At 42.1% G+C, this 18,120-nt stretch overlaps 1 protein-coding gene across 1 annotated transcript in view; it reads left to right on the plus strand.

Moving 5' to 3' along the window:
- Positions 1-5,670: 5,670 nt before the first annotated feature.
- Positions 5,671-18,120, plus strand: part of TMEM245 (transmembrane protein 245) — a 104,578-nt gene continuing 92,128 nt past the window's right edge. Inside the window, exons 1-2 of the mRNA XM_012439043.2 lie at positions 5,671-6,283; positions 16,548-16,665. Of these exons, the coding sequence (XP_012294466.1) occupies positions 5,702-6,283; positions 16,548-16,665 (700 nt within the window). The 5' untranslated portion in view covers positions 5,671-5,701. The remainder of the gene's footprint in view (positions 6,284-16,547; positions 16,666-18,120) is intronic.

Genomic DNA, 18,120 nt, shown 5'->3' on the forward strand with positions numbered 1-18,120 from the left:
TTTGTGATAGAAGCCTAAATTATTAAGACAAAGGGGTAGAAATATGTTAGGCAAAGAGTACCCAGGGGCATCACCAAGAAAGGAGAGAGCAACCTAACAACCTCAGATGAAAGACCAGCAGGATGCATTAGGAGAGCATTTTATAGCTGAGGCACCACAACAGTGGTGAAGGTACACACGGGAGAGTTATATATCTGTCTGAAGGCTGGTCCTGTGAAGACAGATAAGATGTCCAACATGTGGTTGTTGGTCTAAGGAGCTCAATGTGCTCTTGGCAGTTGTTGCACAACTGCAGGGGACACCAAATGTAAATAGTGCCCCCAAATGTGAACTGTATCCCTGGAACTGTACAAAGTTGTGGCTGTGGACCATGGAGAGCTACCACAGTGCAGGCCTGGGTGTTCGTTTGTTTGTTTATTTGAGACAGAGTCTCACTCTTTTGCCCAGGCTGGAGTGCAGAGGCGTGATCTTGGCTCACTGCAACCTCCACCTCCCAGGATCAAGAGATTCTCCTGTCTCAGCCTCCCAAGTAGCTGGGATTACAGGTGCATGCCACCACGCCTGGCCAATTTTTGTACTTTTAGTAGAGATGGGGTTTCACCACATTGGCCAAGCTAGTCTCAAACTCCTGACCTCAGGCGATCTGCCTGCCTCAGCCTCTTAAAGTACTGGGATTACAGGTGTGAGCCACCGGCCTCGGCCTCTGGGTGTTTAATATATGTTATTTTCCAATTTCTTTACTGCCACCCTGTGAAAAAGGATCATGCTCCATTTATAGATGAGGAAACTGAGCTTAGGGATGCTATGTAACTTGCCCAGGATTATACAGATAACAAGTGGCAGATTTGGAATCTGAATACATGTCACCCTGATTTCATTTTCACATGATCACTTCTTCTGCATTGTACATCCTACTTTAAACACAACACACATACCTCATTGTAAGCACTGGACTTTGTGCAAAGCAGATACTCAGCACATATTAGTCAATGTTTGTGGAGACACTTGGAGAGTTCTAAGACAGACACCCTGTAGTTGCTGGAGAATCCTCTCCCTGCCTGTGGATCTAATATCTCTGGTGGATTTTGTCTTGATAACTTGAGAGTCTGTGGGCATCAATTGTTTAAGAGATACCCCTTGGCTTTTCTAGGACAAAACCAAGAGCCAGGCGTGGTGGCTCATGCCTGTAATCCCAGCACTTTGGGAGGCCAAGGCAGGTGGATCACCTGAGGTCGGGAGTTCGAGACCAGCCTGACCAACATGGAGAAACCCTGTCTCTACTAAAAATACAAAACTAGCCAGCCATGGTGGCACATGCCTATGATCACAGCTACTTGGGAGGCTGAGGCAGGAGAATCACTTGAACCTGGAAAGTGGAGGTTGAGTTGAGCCTAGGTCACACCATTGCACTCTAGCCTGGGCAACAAGAGCGAAACTCCGTTTCAAAAAAAAAACCCCAAGAGTTACCCTGAGAGTCACTGTCAGATTCTTACCATGTCACAGACACTGTGCTGCTGCTTTATACATACTTTCTTATTTATAAATCAGGAAGCTTTCTGTTGCAAGTAATATAAACCTAACTAAAACTGGCTTAAATAATTACAAAATTCATTCATTTATGTGACTGGAAGGCAAGAGACAGTGTGGTCTCCAGAGTCAGCTTGATCCACTACTCTGAATGTCTTTCACTTCTATCATATCCTGTGTGCTGATGGAGGCTGTTCATCCCTGAGGTTTTTGGAGTGAGTTGCCATGTGGTGCCAACAGAGAGAACCCAAGTAACCTCATATTTTGGAGAAGACACCTATCATATGACCTTTGACCTAGAGATTTGATTAGACAATGGGCTTCTTTCTCAAATTCAGTTTTTAGGTCCTCTGTTCCAGTATTTTAATTTTCTCTGCTCTCAACCACATGGATGCTCAGTAGAAACATCCCCAGGTTTCAATATCATTTCTTTCCGGAAGCACAGACAGGCTTTTTTTTGAAAGGATGCCACTCATTTATTCTCTTGCTCAGCAAACACAGAGCTCCTACTCAGTATGTCCTGTGCTGTGCCAGGTGCTGGGCTCAAAGAAATCAAGCGAACCCAGTCCCTGCTCTCAGGGAGCTCTGTAGGGAGACAGACACATGAACCGCTAACTACAGGAGGGGTGAATGAAACCCTGTGGGAATTCAGCCTTGTGCTAAGCCGCATAAAGACCAGTCTAGTTAGATTCTAGTGCTTCTGCCTTTATTTCTGTTAGAGTTCCACTGACTAGAAATGCTGTGTGATACTTGTAAGTCCTATGGTGTTGGCCATTAGAACAGTCTTAAAATGTTCAGCAGTTTTCACTTTCATTGAGACTCGGGAGCAAAGCACCATTTTTTGATTTGCTGAGTTGTTGCTAAATTGTGGCCCAACACCATTTAGGCAGCGTTAACACCCCATGTCCTATCCAGTTTCTGTTTGCATCCATTGATAAATGCTTTTGTTGCGTAACATGGGAGCTCTCATTTTGTAACTAGAGGAAGAGTGTCTTTGGTTGGAGCAGGACAGAGAGTAAGTTTCAGTCTTTGTTCCCTCACTGATCCGTTGGATGGGTTTTGAACCCCTGAGGTTAGAGGACTGAAGGCCAGACATGGAAAGAACTATTGATGAGAGGAATTATACAATACTGGGCATTGGCTGGGCACCATGTCTCATGCCTATAATCCTAGCACTTAGGAGGCTGGGGCAGGTGGATCACTTGAGGTTAGGGGTTCAAGACCAGCCTGTTCAACATGGTGAAACCCCAACTCTACTAAAAATACAAAAAATTAGCCAGGTGTGGTCGTGTATACCTATAATCCCAGCTACTTGGGAGACTGAGGCAGGAGAATTGCTTGAACCCAGGAGGCAGAGGTTGTAGTGAGCTGAGATTGCACCACTGCACTCCAGCCTGGGTGACAGAGTGAGACTCTGCCTAAAAACACACACACACACACACACACACACACACACACACACCCCAAAACTAAAACACTGGCACATTGACCTGCTTTAGGGCTTGGTGACAACATATTTGTCAAGCAAGGGAGAAAGACTTCTTCCTCTTCTCTTCTCAGAATTAAACCCAGCTCTGCTTCGGTACCTTGAGGATTAGAAGTTTGGGGAGTATCGGGATATGAAGATAATGACACAGGCACTGGAAATCATCTGATGGGCACTAGAGTCAGTGAACTGTGTGGGCAGTAGGCTGGTTGGTAGCAGCTGACTCATGTCTCTGGGTATATGTGAGGCACCCCTTTTGGGACCCCCCCCCATAGAAATCACCAAGGACTTTTTGGGAAGGAGGTTGAGGCCTTTATTATTATGTACATGGGAGCTTAAGTCGGTGTAACATGGACTGAAGGCAAATGTGACCATACTTTGTAATTGTAATCCCAGAAAGCCTGAGCAAATTAAGAAGCAAAGTAAAATGCAGGAACAACTGAAACAAAAAATATTCACAGAGTCAAACTGTAACTGAGTACCCTCATTTTTTCTGAAAGATAGTTTATTATTTCTTTTTTTCTCTGTTCCTTTCTTATTCCCCCGGTTTCTCACTTTCTCCTTAGCCCTTTAAAAAGGCAAATGTAGGCGGGCACAGTGACTCATGCCTGTAATTCCAGCACTTTGGGAAGCCGAGGTGTGTGGATCACCTGAGGTCAGGAGTTCGAGACCAGCCTGGCCAACATGGTAAAACCCGTCTCTACTTAAAAAAAAAAAATACAAAAATTAGTTGGTCATAGTGGCAGGCACCTGTAATCCCAGTTATTCAGTAAGCTGAGGCAGGAGAATCGTTTGATTGCACCATTGCACTCCAGCCTGGGTGACAAGAGTGAAACTCCATCTCAAAATAAATAAATCACAAAAAAATTTAAAAAGGCAAATATAGCCTTTTACCTTGTCTTCACCAGACAGTCCCTATTGGGCAAGTTCAACTATGTGCTTAGGAGCTGCAGAAAGGAACTCACCCACCAGGAGAATGCTTTAAGAGATAACATCCAATTTCTACAAAACTCCCTCCCACCAGAAGACTGCCTTGAGAAATATGAAACTGTCTTCCATCTGGGGGGTTTTGGGCTTAGATCTGCCAATGAAGGTGCCAGCAGTCACCAGCTTGACCACCCAGTAGATAAGGAATGCAAACCCCTCCCAGACAACTGCTTGCTTCCTTCGCTTTAAAAGTGCTTGCTTTCTACTCCACAAGTGAAGCAGTAGTTTGGGAGGAAACCTACCTGTACTTCTTCCCCTTAGCTAGCTTTGGAATACATCACTTTCTTTAAATTAGACCTTGCTCTTGTTAATTGTTAATTGAAATCTGCAAGTGGTGAGCGACTAACCTTGTGTTTCGGTTATAAAACTCTAAAGGCCATCTGAAACTTACAAATGAGATGGATAGGGAATTACTTTTTCCTTTACTTCCTTTACGGCATCCCTTTGTTTCCAGATCTTAGTAAGCAATAGTTTCTTCATCTGAAAACTGTGGATTATGGTAATTGTCTTGTCTGTTTTAGAAGGGAAACAAAAATTATCTTGAAATTAATAGGAATAGTTATTTAAACAGGAAAGGGATAACTTGCAGGGTTTGAAGCAATCACATGTTGAGTACTCAGTCAAAGCTTTCTTATTTATTTATTTTTTTTAATCAAAATGTTGTGGGATATTTTATGGGTAGGAGGCTTGGATCCCAGCACTTTTCCAATAGGACAACAGAAGCACCTTGTACCGCCCCAGAGTTTCCTTTTCCCCCAATAATAACTCTAAAGCAAAAGCTTGTATTGTTATCATCGCCATGTGACAGAGGGGAACTTGGAGGTTGGGGACTTAACTGACTTGACATCAAGTCTCAGAAAGGAACAGTGGCAGTTTGAGACTTTGATCTATGACTCTTTCAAGAGTTTAGATTGCTTCCATAGCGACACCTGCACAGTTGTCAACAGCGGCTGGAAATTACAACCTACGGAAGAACATTTAAAACATGCCAAGAGTTCTTTCCTCAGGCCCAATACTATAGCAGATAAAAGTATAACCTTTGGAGCCAGGATCACTGAGTTTGAATCTTGCCTCTGCCACTTGGTAACTGTGTGACCCTGGCTGGGTACTTAACGACTCTGTCTCAGTTTTTCTGTTTGTAAAATGAGGATAATAACACCTTCTTTGTAGGGTTGTTTTAAGGATTAAATGAGTTAATAGGAGTGAGCCACTTAGAGTAGGGCTTGTTATATGGTAATCTCTATTTAAAATCCTGTCAGATACACCAGAGCAAACACTTTAAAAGCATCTGTTAAATAAATCAGTAAAACAGAATCGGGGCATTGGTGTTTTTAAAGTACTCCCCCATGGTATTCTAGTTTGCAGCTTGGGTTTTAATCTTTGAATGTGGCGCCTTTTGGGATCTTGCCTCGCGAGAAATTGACATTAACCAACGAGTGAAAGGAGCTTTTTTTTTTCTCCCCCCTCCAGGAAGCTGTGGCCCCTAGAAACTTGTTACTAGCACTCTGCGGAGACCAAGGGGGCGGAGGCACTCTCTTCAACCCCCTTTGGGAGTTGTAGTTTCCTATAAGCGCTTGGTGGTCCTGTAGGCCAGCGGAGAACTACAACTCCCACAATCGCGCGCGCTTCCCGCCCTGCCTCCCGCCCGCGATTCTCGCCCGGCTCCCATTACCGCCCCTCGGCGGCGGCTGCGGTTGAGGCATGATGGCCGACGGCGGCAGCCCTTCGGAAGAGCCCAGCACTCGGGGCTCTCCCGGGCCGACGCCGCGGGTTCCGCGCGCTGTTGGGCCGAGTGGCGGTGGCGGGGAGACCCCGCGAACTGCGGCGCTGGCGCTGCGCTTCGACAAGCCCATCAAGCAGGCCTTCTACAACACCGGGGCCGTGCTGTTTGTGTGCCTGTGCTGCGGCGCCGCAGTGCTGGTCTACTTCATCCTAGAGGCCTTCCTGCGGCCGCTGCTTTGGGCAGTGCTGTGCGGCACCTTCTTGCATCCCTTCAAAAGCTCGCTGACGCGCCTGGGCCGTCACTGGCTTCAGCGCCTGCATCGCGCGCACACGCCCATCGTGCTGGCGGCGCTGCTGCTGCCGCTCTGCTTCGTCGACTACGGCGTCGAGGCCCTGGGCGAGCAGGCGCTGCGCCGCCGCCGCCTGCTCTTGCTGCTCGGCGCCGGCGGCCCGCTCCTGTACGGCCTCTACTGCCTCGGCAGCTACCTTGGCGTGCAGGTGCTGCTGGTGCACGCCGCCGCGCTTATCTGCCGCGGGCTGGACTACTTCAGCAGCCTGTGGGTGAGTGAGCGGCAACCCGGGCACCCCCACACACTGGGGTGCAATCCTGCAGCTGTTCCTCCTGGTGCAGGGGCGACGAGAGGGGCCACACCTGTGCTGCAGTGACTGTCCGTCTCCGCTTTCCTTCTCTCACCTCAGGAATTTGGCGCACTTTTCTTCCAAAAATTGGGCCGGCGTGATTTGAAACAGCCTCCCTGCTTCCCGCCTTGCCTCCATCCTAATAGGCCCCCTTAGGGGGACAGTTCCCTGGATTGAGAATCGCTATTCCGCTTTGGAGAGAGAGGCCTCAGAGCATGGAAGTGGGCTTGGTTTTACTACTGGTCGGAGAGGGAGGGGGTACTTCGGCCACCCTCAGTTCTGCGCATCTGAATGTCAGATATGGAAGGGACCTTAGAGATTCTAGGCCAACTTGCCATCCTGCAGATAGGAAAGGTGACCTCTTACCAGTCTAGGGATACTTAGGGACAAAGAGGGCACTGGGTGTCTTAGATTTCTCACAAGTCCTAAAACAAAGCTTGCTTCACTTGCTAGTGCTGCCTATCAGTTCAGGAGATTTCAGTATAATTTGTGCAAGGCATCGGGTGCTGAACCGCCTGGGCCTCTTTCTCCACGCTTTACTTTTTGGTAACTACTTTTGTTGTGCAGGGACTGGTGTGCCACGGCACACCTCCTTGGAGTAAAGCAGCTGACCGCGTGAAAGAGAAAGACGTAGATTTGTGATGCTTGGATTACCCTGACCTTGCTCTTAGAAAATTAGGGAGCTTTCGAATTGGAAGGGATTTCAAAGATAACCTAGTGACACAATTCCTAACTCAGACCATGTTGTAGACTAGTTAATGATCCACATAACTGGGACTGTTAAAAATAAGTGGAGATTTAGTACGTAAGAATACCAATTGATTAGTAAACAGTACCATTTACAAATAAATTTGATTCACTTCTTTTGTCAGTGAAATAAAGTTCAAGGTACCTTGACATTATTAAGTTGCAAAGTATTAATAATTCCCGTATCTGTCAAGCAGTGTTTTGGCTTGCCTGAGGTTATTGGTAGAGTGGTGAATGATCCAGAACTCCCGTGCTCTCTCCTCTTCTCTCAATACCACCTCTTGGTTCATGTTTAAAGTTGATTGAGCATATGTTAGGTACTGGGCTTTGTGAGGGATTTAAAAAAGGAATAAGATACGGGTCCTGACTTCAAAGTACATATAATCCTATATGAGCATATTCTTTTTTTTGAGACGGAGTCTCGCTGTTTTGCTCAGGCTGGAGTGCAGTGTCGCGATCTCCGTCTCCAGTCACTGCAACCTCCACTTCTGCGTTCAAGCGATTCTCCTGCCTCAGCCTCCTGAGTAGCTGGGATTACAGGTGCCCACCACCACACCCAGCTAATTTTTGTATTTTTAGTAGAGACAGGGTTTCATCATGTTGGCCAGCTGGTTCAATAAAAATTAGCTGGGCATGGTGGCAGACGTCTGTAATCCCAGCTACTTGGGAGGCTGAGGCAGGAGAATCACTTGAACCCGGGAGGCAGAGGTTGCAGTGAGCCGAGATTGTGCCACTGCAGTCCAGCCTTTAAAAAAAAAAAAAAAAAAAAAGCTTGAAATTCAAGCTGTTTGGCTCAAGTATTGGGAGCAAGGAAAAAGAGAGGGTTAAAAAACCCAACAAACTCATCATAAAAGAATATGAGTTAAGTAGAAGTGAGTAGGGAGTGGTAGAAGGGCTAAATCTGAAAGACTCCAAGTCGATCTTAGTTTAAGAGAAATGAGGCATGGAGTTGCGTTCTGCTCAAGCAGCACTTAAGGGTGGATAGTTGGATGGGGGTGAGGTGTACCCAGAAAGACAGGGAGTCCTTGCTCTCATCTAAAACTGCTGATGAAGGCCAGGCAGGGTTGCCTATGCTTGTAGTCCCAGCACTTTGGGAGGCCCACACTGGTGAATCACTTGAGGTTAAGAGTGAGATCAGGTTGGCAAACATGGCGAAACTCAGTCTATACTAAAATTACAAAAAATTTGCCAGGCATGGTGGTGCACGCCTGTGGTCCCAGCTACTCGAGAGGCTGAGGCACAAGAATTTCTTGAACCCAGGAGGTAGAGGTTGTAGTGAGATGAGATTGTGCTACTACACTCCAGCCTGGGTGACAGAGCAAGACCCTGTCTCCAAAAAAAACAAAAGTGCTGATTAAAGGCCAGGCCACAATGACTTAATGCCTGTAATCCCAGCACTTTGGGAGGCCAAGGCAGGAGGTTTGCCTGAGCACAGGAGTTTGAGACCAGCCTGGGGAACGTAGTGAGATGCCCCCTCCTTTTTTTTTTTTTTTTAAAGTGCTGATTAAGACCTGACATGAAGTGAAAGTAGGTTATGTGACTGGGCAGGAGGCCCACTCTGGAACTTTTCCATTCCACAGTTCACAGTGGTTTGGCTTTATGAGCCCAAGCAGGGCTGCCTGGTATAGAACAGTGGTCTTTATGCTTTCTAGGCTACTTTAACTATGAGCCTGCTGCTGAAGAGCAGCATAGATGAGAGAGGCAGAGAGAAAAGTTACCTTTAAGTGAATTCCTGTTTTGATGAACTGACAGTTCATCCATTTAAAATCCAACTTTTGAGCATCTACATGTCCCAGGCACTAGATTAGGTTCTTCTACATGAGTGTTAACTTCATTCTCACAACAGTCCTGTGGTAGGAGGGAGGGATTTCATATGTGAGAAAACTAATTTAGAGATTGATCTGTTCATGCTGTCAGTAAATGGCATTCAGTAGACCTAGCAGCAGTTGAAGTCCTGCTCAAAACTCTTTGTAGTAACTAATCTTCAATAAGGATTTTAAAAAAGTTTTCCCTAATACATTGTGTTTAATTGTTTTTAATATAAATGGATTCTAGGCCGAGCTTGGTGGCTCACACCTGTAATTGCAGCACTTTGGGAAGCTAAAGGCTGATCACCTGAGGTCAGGAGTTTCAGACCAGCCTGGCCAATGTGGTGAAACCCCATGTGTACTAAAAATACAAAAATTATCCAGGTGTGGTGGCAGGCGCCATATCGCTAGCTATTTGGGAGGCTGAGGCAAGAGAGTTGCTTGAACCCGGAAGGCGGAGGTTGCAATGAGCTGAGATCGCACCATTGCACTCCTGTGTCTCAAAAATAACTAAGTAAATAAATGGATTCTAGTTACTAGGAAAAAACCAGCAGAATATTAGGATTCTAGTTATCTAGAAACCTTAGTCATCTCTCTGCTTTCTTCTCTTTTGTCTTTATATCTGTGTGGTTTTCCAGGTACTGTCAGTTTTTCTTTGTAGTGTCCTTGGGACCTATGTTTTTCTTTTTTTCTTTTGAGACAGAGTTTTACTCTTGTTGCCAGGCTGGAGTACAATGGTGTGATCTTGGCTCACTGCAGCCTCCACCTCCCAGGTTCAAGCGATTCTCCTGCCTCAGCCTACCAAGTAGCTAGGATTACAGGAATCTACCACCACCCCTGGCTAATTTTTTGTATTATTTTTAGTAGAGACAGAGTTTCACCATATTGGCCAGGCTGGTCTTGAACTCCTGACCTCAGGTGATCCACCCACCTTGGCCTTCCAAAGTGCTGGGATTACAGTTGTGAGTCACTGTGCCTGGCCTGGATCTATTTTTTTCTTTGTCACAAGTTTATCCCTCCAGTTCAGTTCCTCTTCACATCACTTGTAGATTTCTTCAGTCTCCTAAAACTCCATGCCGCTTACAAGTGAAAAACTAATCATTTATGGGATGAGTAATTCTTTTTCAGCAGTTTCAAATATGTTAGAAGATTGTACTGACTTAGTGACTTCAGAACACTTAAAATAAAAAAATCAGCTGTTGCACCAGGTTCACATATTACTCAGTTCTTGGCATCTTCCCGTGGTGGAGTTGTGCAAGGTAAATTTGAAAAAGCTGATGATGTGCCCTGCTCCACCATTACTCTCTCTTGGGGGACATTCTGATCTTCCTCACTCTGTTAATTTAGACTTGGTAGAAAATTTGAAGACCGTTTAGTTTTTGTAGTAGTAGCAGATTTGTTTTTTCTGTGGTCTCTGATGCCATTGTTTACATCTCTTTAAAGAAGCATGAGGTGGAAAGAATAGTGGCTGAAAGAGCGAAAAACCTTACATTCTAAACTTGGCTCTGCCACTAACTTTGTGACCTTGGGCAGACCAGGGCCCTCCTCTGGGACGTTCAGCCCCAGTTGTGTAAAGCGAGGGGTTGGATTGAACAATTTCTAAGATTTCACGATGTTCTATTTTACAGATCACGTGAGGCTTTTCAGCAGTAGACATTAGCTATTCAGCACTGACGCTGTTCCACTTTTAAATGTTTCTAGGTTTTTTTCTGCTTGTCTGGCAGCAAGAAACAAGAAGAGAAAAGTTTCCAGTGCTTAGTTTTCTTAGTTAAAGACTTCAGATATAAAAATTGTTGACTCTAAGTTGCCATATAACAAAGAGAACAGTTTTCACATTAGAATTAAGCTGTTAATTGAAGGACCCGAAGCAGTTGCTGCTTGAGGCCATGATTAGGGTTGTGGCTCCATAACTTGGGAGGAGGTCTGTAGTTTACCACCTGTGACCCCGAACTTTAACTCTTGTTGCCCGGGCTGGAGTGCAATGGTGCAATCTCAGCTCACTGCGACCTCAGCCTCCCAGGTTCAAGCGATTCTCCTGTCTCAGGAGTAGCTGGGATTACAGGCGCCTGCCACCATGCCTAGCTAATTTTTTGGATTTTTAGTAGAGACAGGGTTTCACCATGTTACCCAGACTGGTCTTGAATTCCTAACATCAGGTGATTCACCTGCCTCAGTTTCCCAAAGTGCTGGGATTACAGGTGTGAGCCACTGTACCCAGCCTGTAGTTTTATTCTCTCTGTTCTGCACAAATGGGTAACAGAAGCAAACCAAATTGTTTTTTCAGTTAATGCCCAGATGACAATAAATGAAACAAAGACATTTGAAAAGGCAGACTCTACTTAATGTTTTCTACATTTAATATGTTATTTAATCAGAAAAGTATATATGGATAATCATGTGAAATGAAAGGAAAATGTGATTGCCTATTAGTTCCGTTTACTTGTAGTGCTAAGTAAATGTTGCCAATTTTTTTGTAGTTTTTATGTAGTGTCTGGCACATTGGTGCTATAAAAACGACTATGGAATGTCTGTTTTGAAAAGGACTCGTTGTTTTGGAGAACATATATTTGGAATAACATGCCTTCTTATCTGTAACTGTGGCTCATTGATTTAATGCCTGGAAGAAAATTCACACTTGAATAGGTTTGCTCAGAGGCTAAACATGTATAAAGTTGACTTGTTAACCTCATGTTTCTGTGTTAGCGAAGATTTAAGAATTAAAAAACTCTTAAGGGGTCCTAGACTGAAATTGTGTGTGAAACATGAATGTACAATCCTTATTTTTCTTTTTAAAGGATATTTAGTGATTTAAAATGTTGACTCAAGGAAAATATGTTTGTTACATTTAAAAAACATAAGCAGCAGCTGGACATGGTGGCTCATGACTGTAATCCCAGCACTTTGGGAGGCCGATTCAGGCGGATTACCTGAGCACTGGAGTTCTCGACCAGCATAGGCAACATGGTAAAACCCAGTCTCTACTAAAAAAGTACAAAAAATTAGCCAAGTGTGGTGGCATGCACCTGTAGTGCCAGCTACTTGAGAGGCTGAGGCAAGAGAATTGCTTGAACCCGGAAGGCAGAGGTTGCAGTGAGCTGAGATTTCGCCACTGCACTCCAGCCTGGGAGACGGAGCAAGACTCGATCTCAAAAAAACTATAAGCAGCATAGAAGTTTATGTGGTAAAAGCGAATTATTCCCACCCCACCCCCCGCAAAACGGAGTCTTGCTTTGTCACCCAGGCTAGAGTGCAGTTGCGTGATCTTGGCTCACTGCAACCTCCACCTCCCGAGTTAAGCAATTCTCCTGCCTCAGCCTCCCAAGTAGCTGGGATTACAGTCGCCTACCACTATGCTGGGCTAATTTTTGTATTTTGAATAGAGACAGGAGTTTCACCATGTTGACCAGGCTGGTCTTGAACTCCTGATCTTGTGATCTGCCTGCCTCAGCCTCCCAGAAAGCTGGGATTACTGGTGTGGGATTACAGGTGTGAACTGTCATGCCCCGCCGAATTATCCCTTTTCTCTACCACTATTCCCACTGTACAGATGTTGCTACTGTTAACTGTTTGATGTGTAGGCTTCTAAATTCATTTCTATGCCCATGTGAGTGCATAAAGTACAAGGTTTTTGTTTTTTAAAACAAAGATTAGATAACATACATATAGTTTTGTACTTTGCTCTTTTCCTTTATCATTGTATTGTGGACATCTTTCCTTGTTAGCACTTAGAGATATATGTCTTTTTTTTTTTTTTTTGGAGACAGAGTTTTGCTCTTGTTGACCAGGCTGGAGTGCAGTGGTGCAATCTTAGTCCACTGCAACTTCCACCTCCCAGGTTCAAGCGATTCTCCTGCCTCAGCCCCCCAAGTAGCTGGGATTACAGGCACACGCCACCCCACCTGGCTGATTTTTGTATTTTTAGTAGAGATGGCCATGTTGGCCAGGCTGGTTTCAAACTCCTGACCTCAGGTGATCTGCCTGCCTCGGACTCCCAAAGTGCTGGGATTACACGTGTGAGCCACTGTAACTGGCCACTTTATTTTTAATACTGCTGTAGTATAAATATTTCTTCCCCCCGGGTGCATTTTAGAAAATTTCTAACAGATTTCCTTAGCTCTAAATTTGTATTAGAATGTTTTGATAAACATTTTTAACTGTTGGTAATTGTATAAATGGGCTTAACATAAACTCTAAAGTGTTTTTATAAATGGCCATGCCTCTTGAACTATTACTTCTTCGAATCTTTTCTGAGGAAACACTTCAATATACAGGAAAAAATCCGGAAGCCAAAAGAGATTTTTCTAAAAGTTAAAAATATTTCTTTTTCTGCTTATAAACATATCATATAACCTTAGAAGAAAATTGAGCACCTGTATAAAAAAACATAAAGAAGCAAATTACTCCTTGAAATCCAACCATCTAGAGATAATATTTTAAAACATTTTTTGTTGAGTATATTTTCACCATTATAAATTTACACATGGGTAAATTGATGCTGTAGCACTGGATATGAATATTCATCATACTGTTAAAAGTCTGAATAATTACTCAATTTTTGGAGATACCATTATTTAAATAGTTCCCTATAGAATGATATTTGTTTTCAATTTTTTATATTGTGAATGACAACAGTGAATATTTTTATATCTGCTTGTATAGTGTACAGTGCTTCTGTAAAATACTCCTAAAAGTGGAATTGGGGAATATATTTTAAAATGGTTATTTTAAACTGGAATCAGGTAATTTGTGAATTTCAGGTTGATAGATGAAAATAAATGTTTTCATTAGACCATAAATTTCTCTTAAAAAATCTGAAGTATGCAGTCTCTTATTTTTTCTCTACCTGCAAGTGATATTAATTCCTTATGCATACAGATAAGAAACAAAAACTTCTTGGAGGTATACTGTATATACCTTTTGTGACTTCCAGTTCAGCTTCTTGCTACCCTTAGTAAGGATAGTAAGTCATCTCTGGTCCACATTTGCTCAAAACAGTTTCAGTGGTGGTTATTCCATTTGTAGACAGCTGTAGTTTATTGAAAAAACCTGTCCTCTTACTGAGCTGTGTTGTTTCCTAAGTCCCACCTATTTCTGCTCTCAGAACCACAGAAAATTAAGTCTTATATCTCTCCCAGATCCCATTTTAAAAATTATTTGAAGATAACTACAAAATCTTGACATTTCCTTCTCTTTTCTAAGTAAAACTTTTTTCCCCCTAGCTACATTTATATATCATGTTGTGATTTCTGTTTCCTTCCCCAGGCTGAATTTTGTTATGTGGTTTGGTAGTGCAAAATTCATTGAAACAATCACTTTCCTTGATATGAGTATTGTACTTTTAGAAATAAGTGCTTTTACTAGTCATGCGCTGACTCATACTGAACTGAAAAGTGATTTAGATGTTCTCTTTCCATTCCATACTTGTGCAGTTGAGATTTGAACCTAAAAGCAGAGCTTTGCATTTCTTTTCATATAATTTAGTCTTATTTGGATTAGCCCATTGTTCTGGCTTTACTCAGTTTTGTATAACTGATTTGTATAAATTCAGTTTTTTTGATGCTTGTGCCTCTAGTATTTCATCTAAGTGACTGACTGAATGTTTAATAGGGTGGGGCTGACTGCGATGTGCCTCTGAAGACTATCCATTTACTGAGGATTTTTTTTTAATTTCAACAACTTGTAGTTGTCAAAATTGACCACTTTTATTTTCCCTTGTGAAAATCTGAGCAGCTTTTGCTTATCTTTAGTATTCTGGCACCACACTGCTTTCTCCTTACGGTTAGAAAAGCGGGCTATGGAGCCAGATTCCTGGGCTCCAGTCCTGGCTCTGTCATTTATTAGCTATGTAGCCTTGGACAAGTCACTTCTCTGAAATCTGAATTTCTTTCGTGTGTAAAATGAGGAAAGTACTTATTTTGTGGGGTTATGAGGATCAAATGAGTTTATATATATAAAGCATTAGAATAGGGCCTGGCACATAGGAATGTTATATAAGTGTACTATTATTGTACTCAGATTTTTTTCTGCACTCTACAATCAGATCTCAAATTCTTTGAATTCCCAGGGTTAATTGGTCTGGTCCAGCAAGCCTGGACTTTTTGAGGCAGCTGTAGTCTCACTTCCCATGTCCTTATATTTTTGAGCTTCAGAGCTCTTTAATATTTCATCTGATAGAGTTACTTGAATAAAGATATTTTAACATCCTTTTTATTATAAAAATTAGTGCTTATTCAAGGCAATTTGGAAAATACAGAAAAAAAGTGTAAGGAAAAACAAAATCTTACCACCCAAATACAACCACTAACTTCTTAACATTTTCTTTTCCTCCCACCATATGGTAGATATAATCACATCATGTATTCCTTGTATTTTACTTTTAACTTAATATGATATTGGGAGTTTTTAAACTATATAGTCTTTGTTTTTAAGAAATCGTTTTAATGGTTGCATAACATTTTATTGAGTGAATCATTTCCCAGTTGACCTTGTAGGTAATCACTTTTTCCACTGTTCAAAATCATACTGATGAGCTTCTTTATATTTAAAGCTTTTTCAGAATTTATCATTAGTAAGGATAAAGTCTGAAAGCTGAATTCTGAGGTTAGAAGCTATAAACATTTTTAAGATGCAAAGATTATTTTTATTGATAGATTTGACCAAAATAATGTAGGAGATAGTTTTTCTGTCTTTTGTAGTAATTCTGTCAGTTCTTTTTTCTTCATGCTCTGAATTACATAGCTTGAAGTTTCTTCTTGTCTTACTTAATTTGCCTTTTTTTTTCCCAAGGTTCATGTCAAACTTGAATTTTAGTTTCCTGGTCTTATGTTAATAAGTTATTTGTGCTTAGATGTGTTCTGGATTATGTGTTTTATAAATGTTCTATTAAAATATGAGTTTCTGTGTAGGCTATGCTGGTTTCTTTTGATGCTTCTTAAACTCTAGAATCATTTAACTTTAATGTAGAAAGAACTGAGGAGGGTACCCTGGCTGAGTCTTCTGAAGTCCTGCTGTTTGTTCCTTTAATAATATTTTTTTCAGCCATACTTCTTCAGCTGGTGCACCATAACTCTGGATTAGGTTCTAACCATCTGTTACCTAGATTATTTCAGCAGGGTCACACTTCAGCTGGCTGCCTTCTTTCTAACTTTTAAGAAATTCTTTTCCCAGTAATAAGCATATTTTATAAGCTGAAATGAATCTTTTAACCTGATTCTTTCTGGAAAGCTTTTCTTTTCCTGTTTTTTCTTTCTTTTTTTTCCCCCTAAACATTGATCAACAGAGAAAACTATAGGAATTCTACAAGAGACTTAATTTAAATCCATAGTTTATACATTGAATATTTTATCTCAAGTATTTTTGTGTATAAGATGGGTTTTGAGCTATATGTCTTTTGTTAAACAACTATTTAAATAATATCATTACATGGGATTTTAGATGCCTAATATTTTAAAACTTAGGTTCTCTAAATGAGGAGAACCTAGGCACATTTCTTTGGCATCATCAACCTTCATCTTTTCTGTGCTGTGTCCAGAGCACTCCTGCTATATAGATGCTTGCAGATTTTGTATAATTGTATGTTCATTTTCATGTGTATAGATTTTACAACTGTGTCTTTATTTCATTTATTTAAGATCTGGACGTTGGTGATTGGCTATGTGTTGACTGTTTCATTCAAGTGGAATGCAAGCACTGAACGCTACTTGAGAGCAATTTCAATTCCTGTCTGGATTATATTGCTTTTTCATTTAGGTGGGTTCCTTCTTTTTTTTTTTTTTTTTAATTTTTTTTAAGTCTAGCTTAAGGTTAGCAGAGGCTGACTGTGTGAATGAAAGTGAATTCTTTGTAGTGTTATATGTTGCATTTAAAATTCTTTAATCTTTAGAAAATGTTATGCTTTAATGTTTCATTAATTTTAATGAAAATGATGTGCTTTAAAATGTCTTTAATTATGTTTACATGTTCATTTTCCAAAAGGTCCTTTTAAAAGTCAATACATCTTAAAAAGTAGAGCACCCTTGGATTCTCATATTTCTGAGTGTCATACTTAGGGGAGGATAGAGATAAGCAGTCAACGATGATAAGAGGTGCTCAGAATCACATGTGAGAACCGGTTAAGGGAACTAGAGATGTTTACTCTGGATAAGAGGAGGGAACCAGGGCTCTAGGGTGGAAAGAAGATAGAGATAAGGAGGATATACAACATGAAAGCCTGTTTCTGATGTTTGAAGGAGTGTCCTGTGAAAGAGTACTTTAAATAGATCTCTGTAACCATGAGAGAGAGATGTCAGAGTAGTGAGTAGCTTCAGAGAGGCAAATCTCTTTTCTACATAAGGATGATTCATGTCAGAGCTGCTCAGAGTAGTGGGTTCCCTGTTATGTTAGCGGGTGGCTGCTCAGATGTTGATTTTTCAGCATGGTACTTATGGTTGAGACTTTCATCTCTCAAGTTTGAGCCAATGGAAACATTAAGTTCTAATTAAACGACACAATTCAGTAACCCAGGGCAGTAGAAAGCCTTAAAGTAGTTTCTTATTGTTGAAAATAAAATAATAAAACAGTAATGTCTCTGTCTTTGTTTAATGTCAAACAAAGCATTATTTTCTAGCTTTGTTGAGTTGGAATGATAGAGGAATTTATCTGCGAGATCCCTTATGTCAGATATGCCTCATTTTGGACTCAGGGAAGGCAGAGGAGGGAGGCAGGCAGACAGGCATGTTTATGAGGTTCTAGGTGGACTCAGGGAAATGGTTATGGGTAGGGACGTGTTTCTTGGTGACTTGTAAACATTTTGTTGGTTTATTTTTTGTTTTTTTGAGTCAGAGTCTCACCCCATTGCCCAGGCTGGAGTGCAGTGGTGTGATTTCGGCTCACTGTAGCCTCCTTCTCCCGGGTTCAAGCAATTCTCCTGCCTCAGCCTCCGAAGTAGCTGGGATTACAAGTGTGTACCACTATGCCTGGCTAGTATTTTTCTTTTTTTGGATTTTCAGTAGAGATGAGGTTTTACCATGTTGGCCAGGCTGGTCTTGAATTCCTGACCTCAAATTATCCACCTGTCAGCCTCCCAATGTGCTGAGATTCAGGCATGAGCCACTGTGCCTGGCCGAATTGTAAACATTTTTGCATTATACGCTGAGGAGGAGACATTGACACTTTTGCTGTGCTCTTTTGGGCCATTCTTTTTCTTGGGAGATAAAGTTCACACCC

This window comes from Aotus nancymaae, unplaced genomic scaffold (assembly GCF_030222135.1).
Source record: "Aotus nancymaae isolate 86718 unplaced genomic scaffold, 86718_ANA_hifiasm-v0.15.2.pri h1tg000003l, whole genome shotgun sequence".
In the NCBI taxonomy this organism is placed as follows: Eukaryota; Metazoa; Chordata; class Mammalia; order Primates; family Aotidae; genus Aotus; species Aotus nancymaae.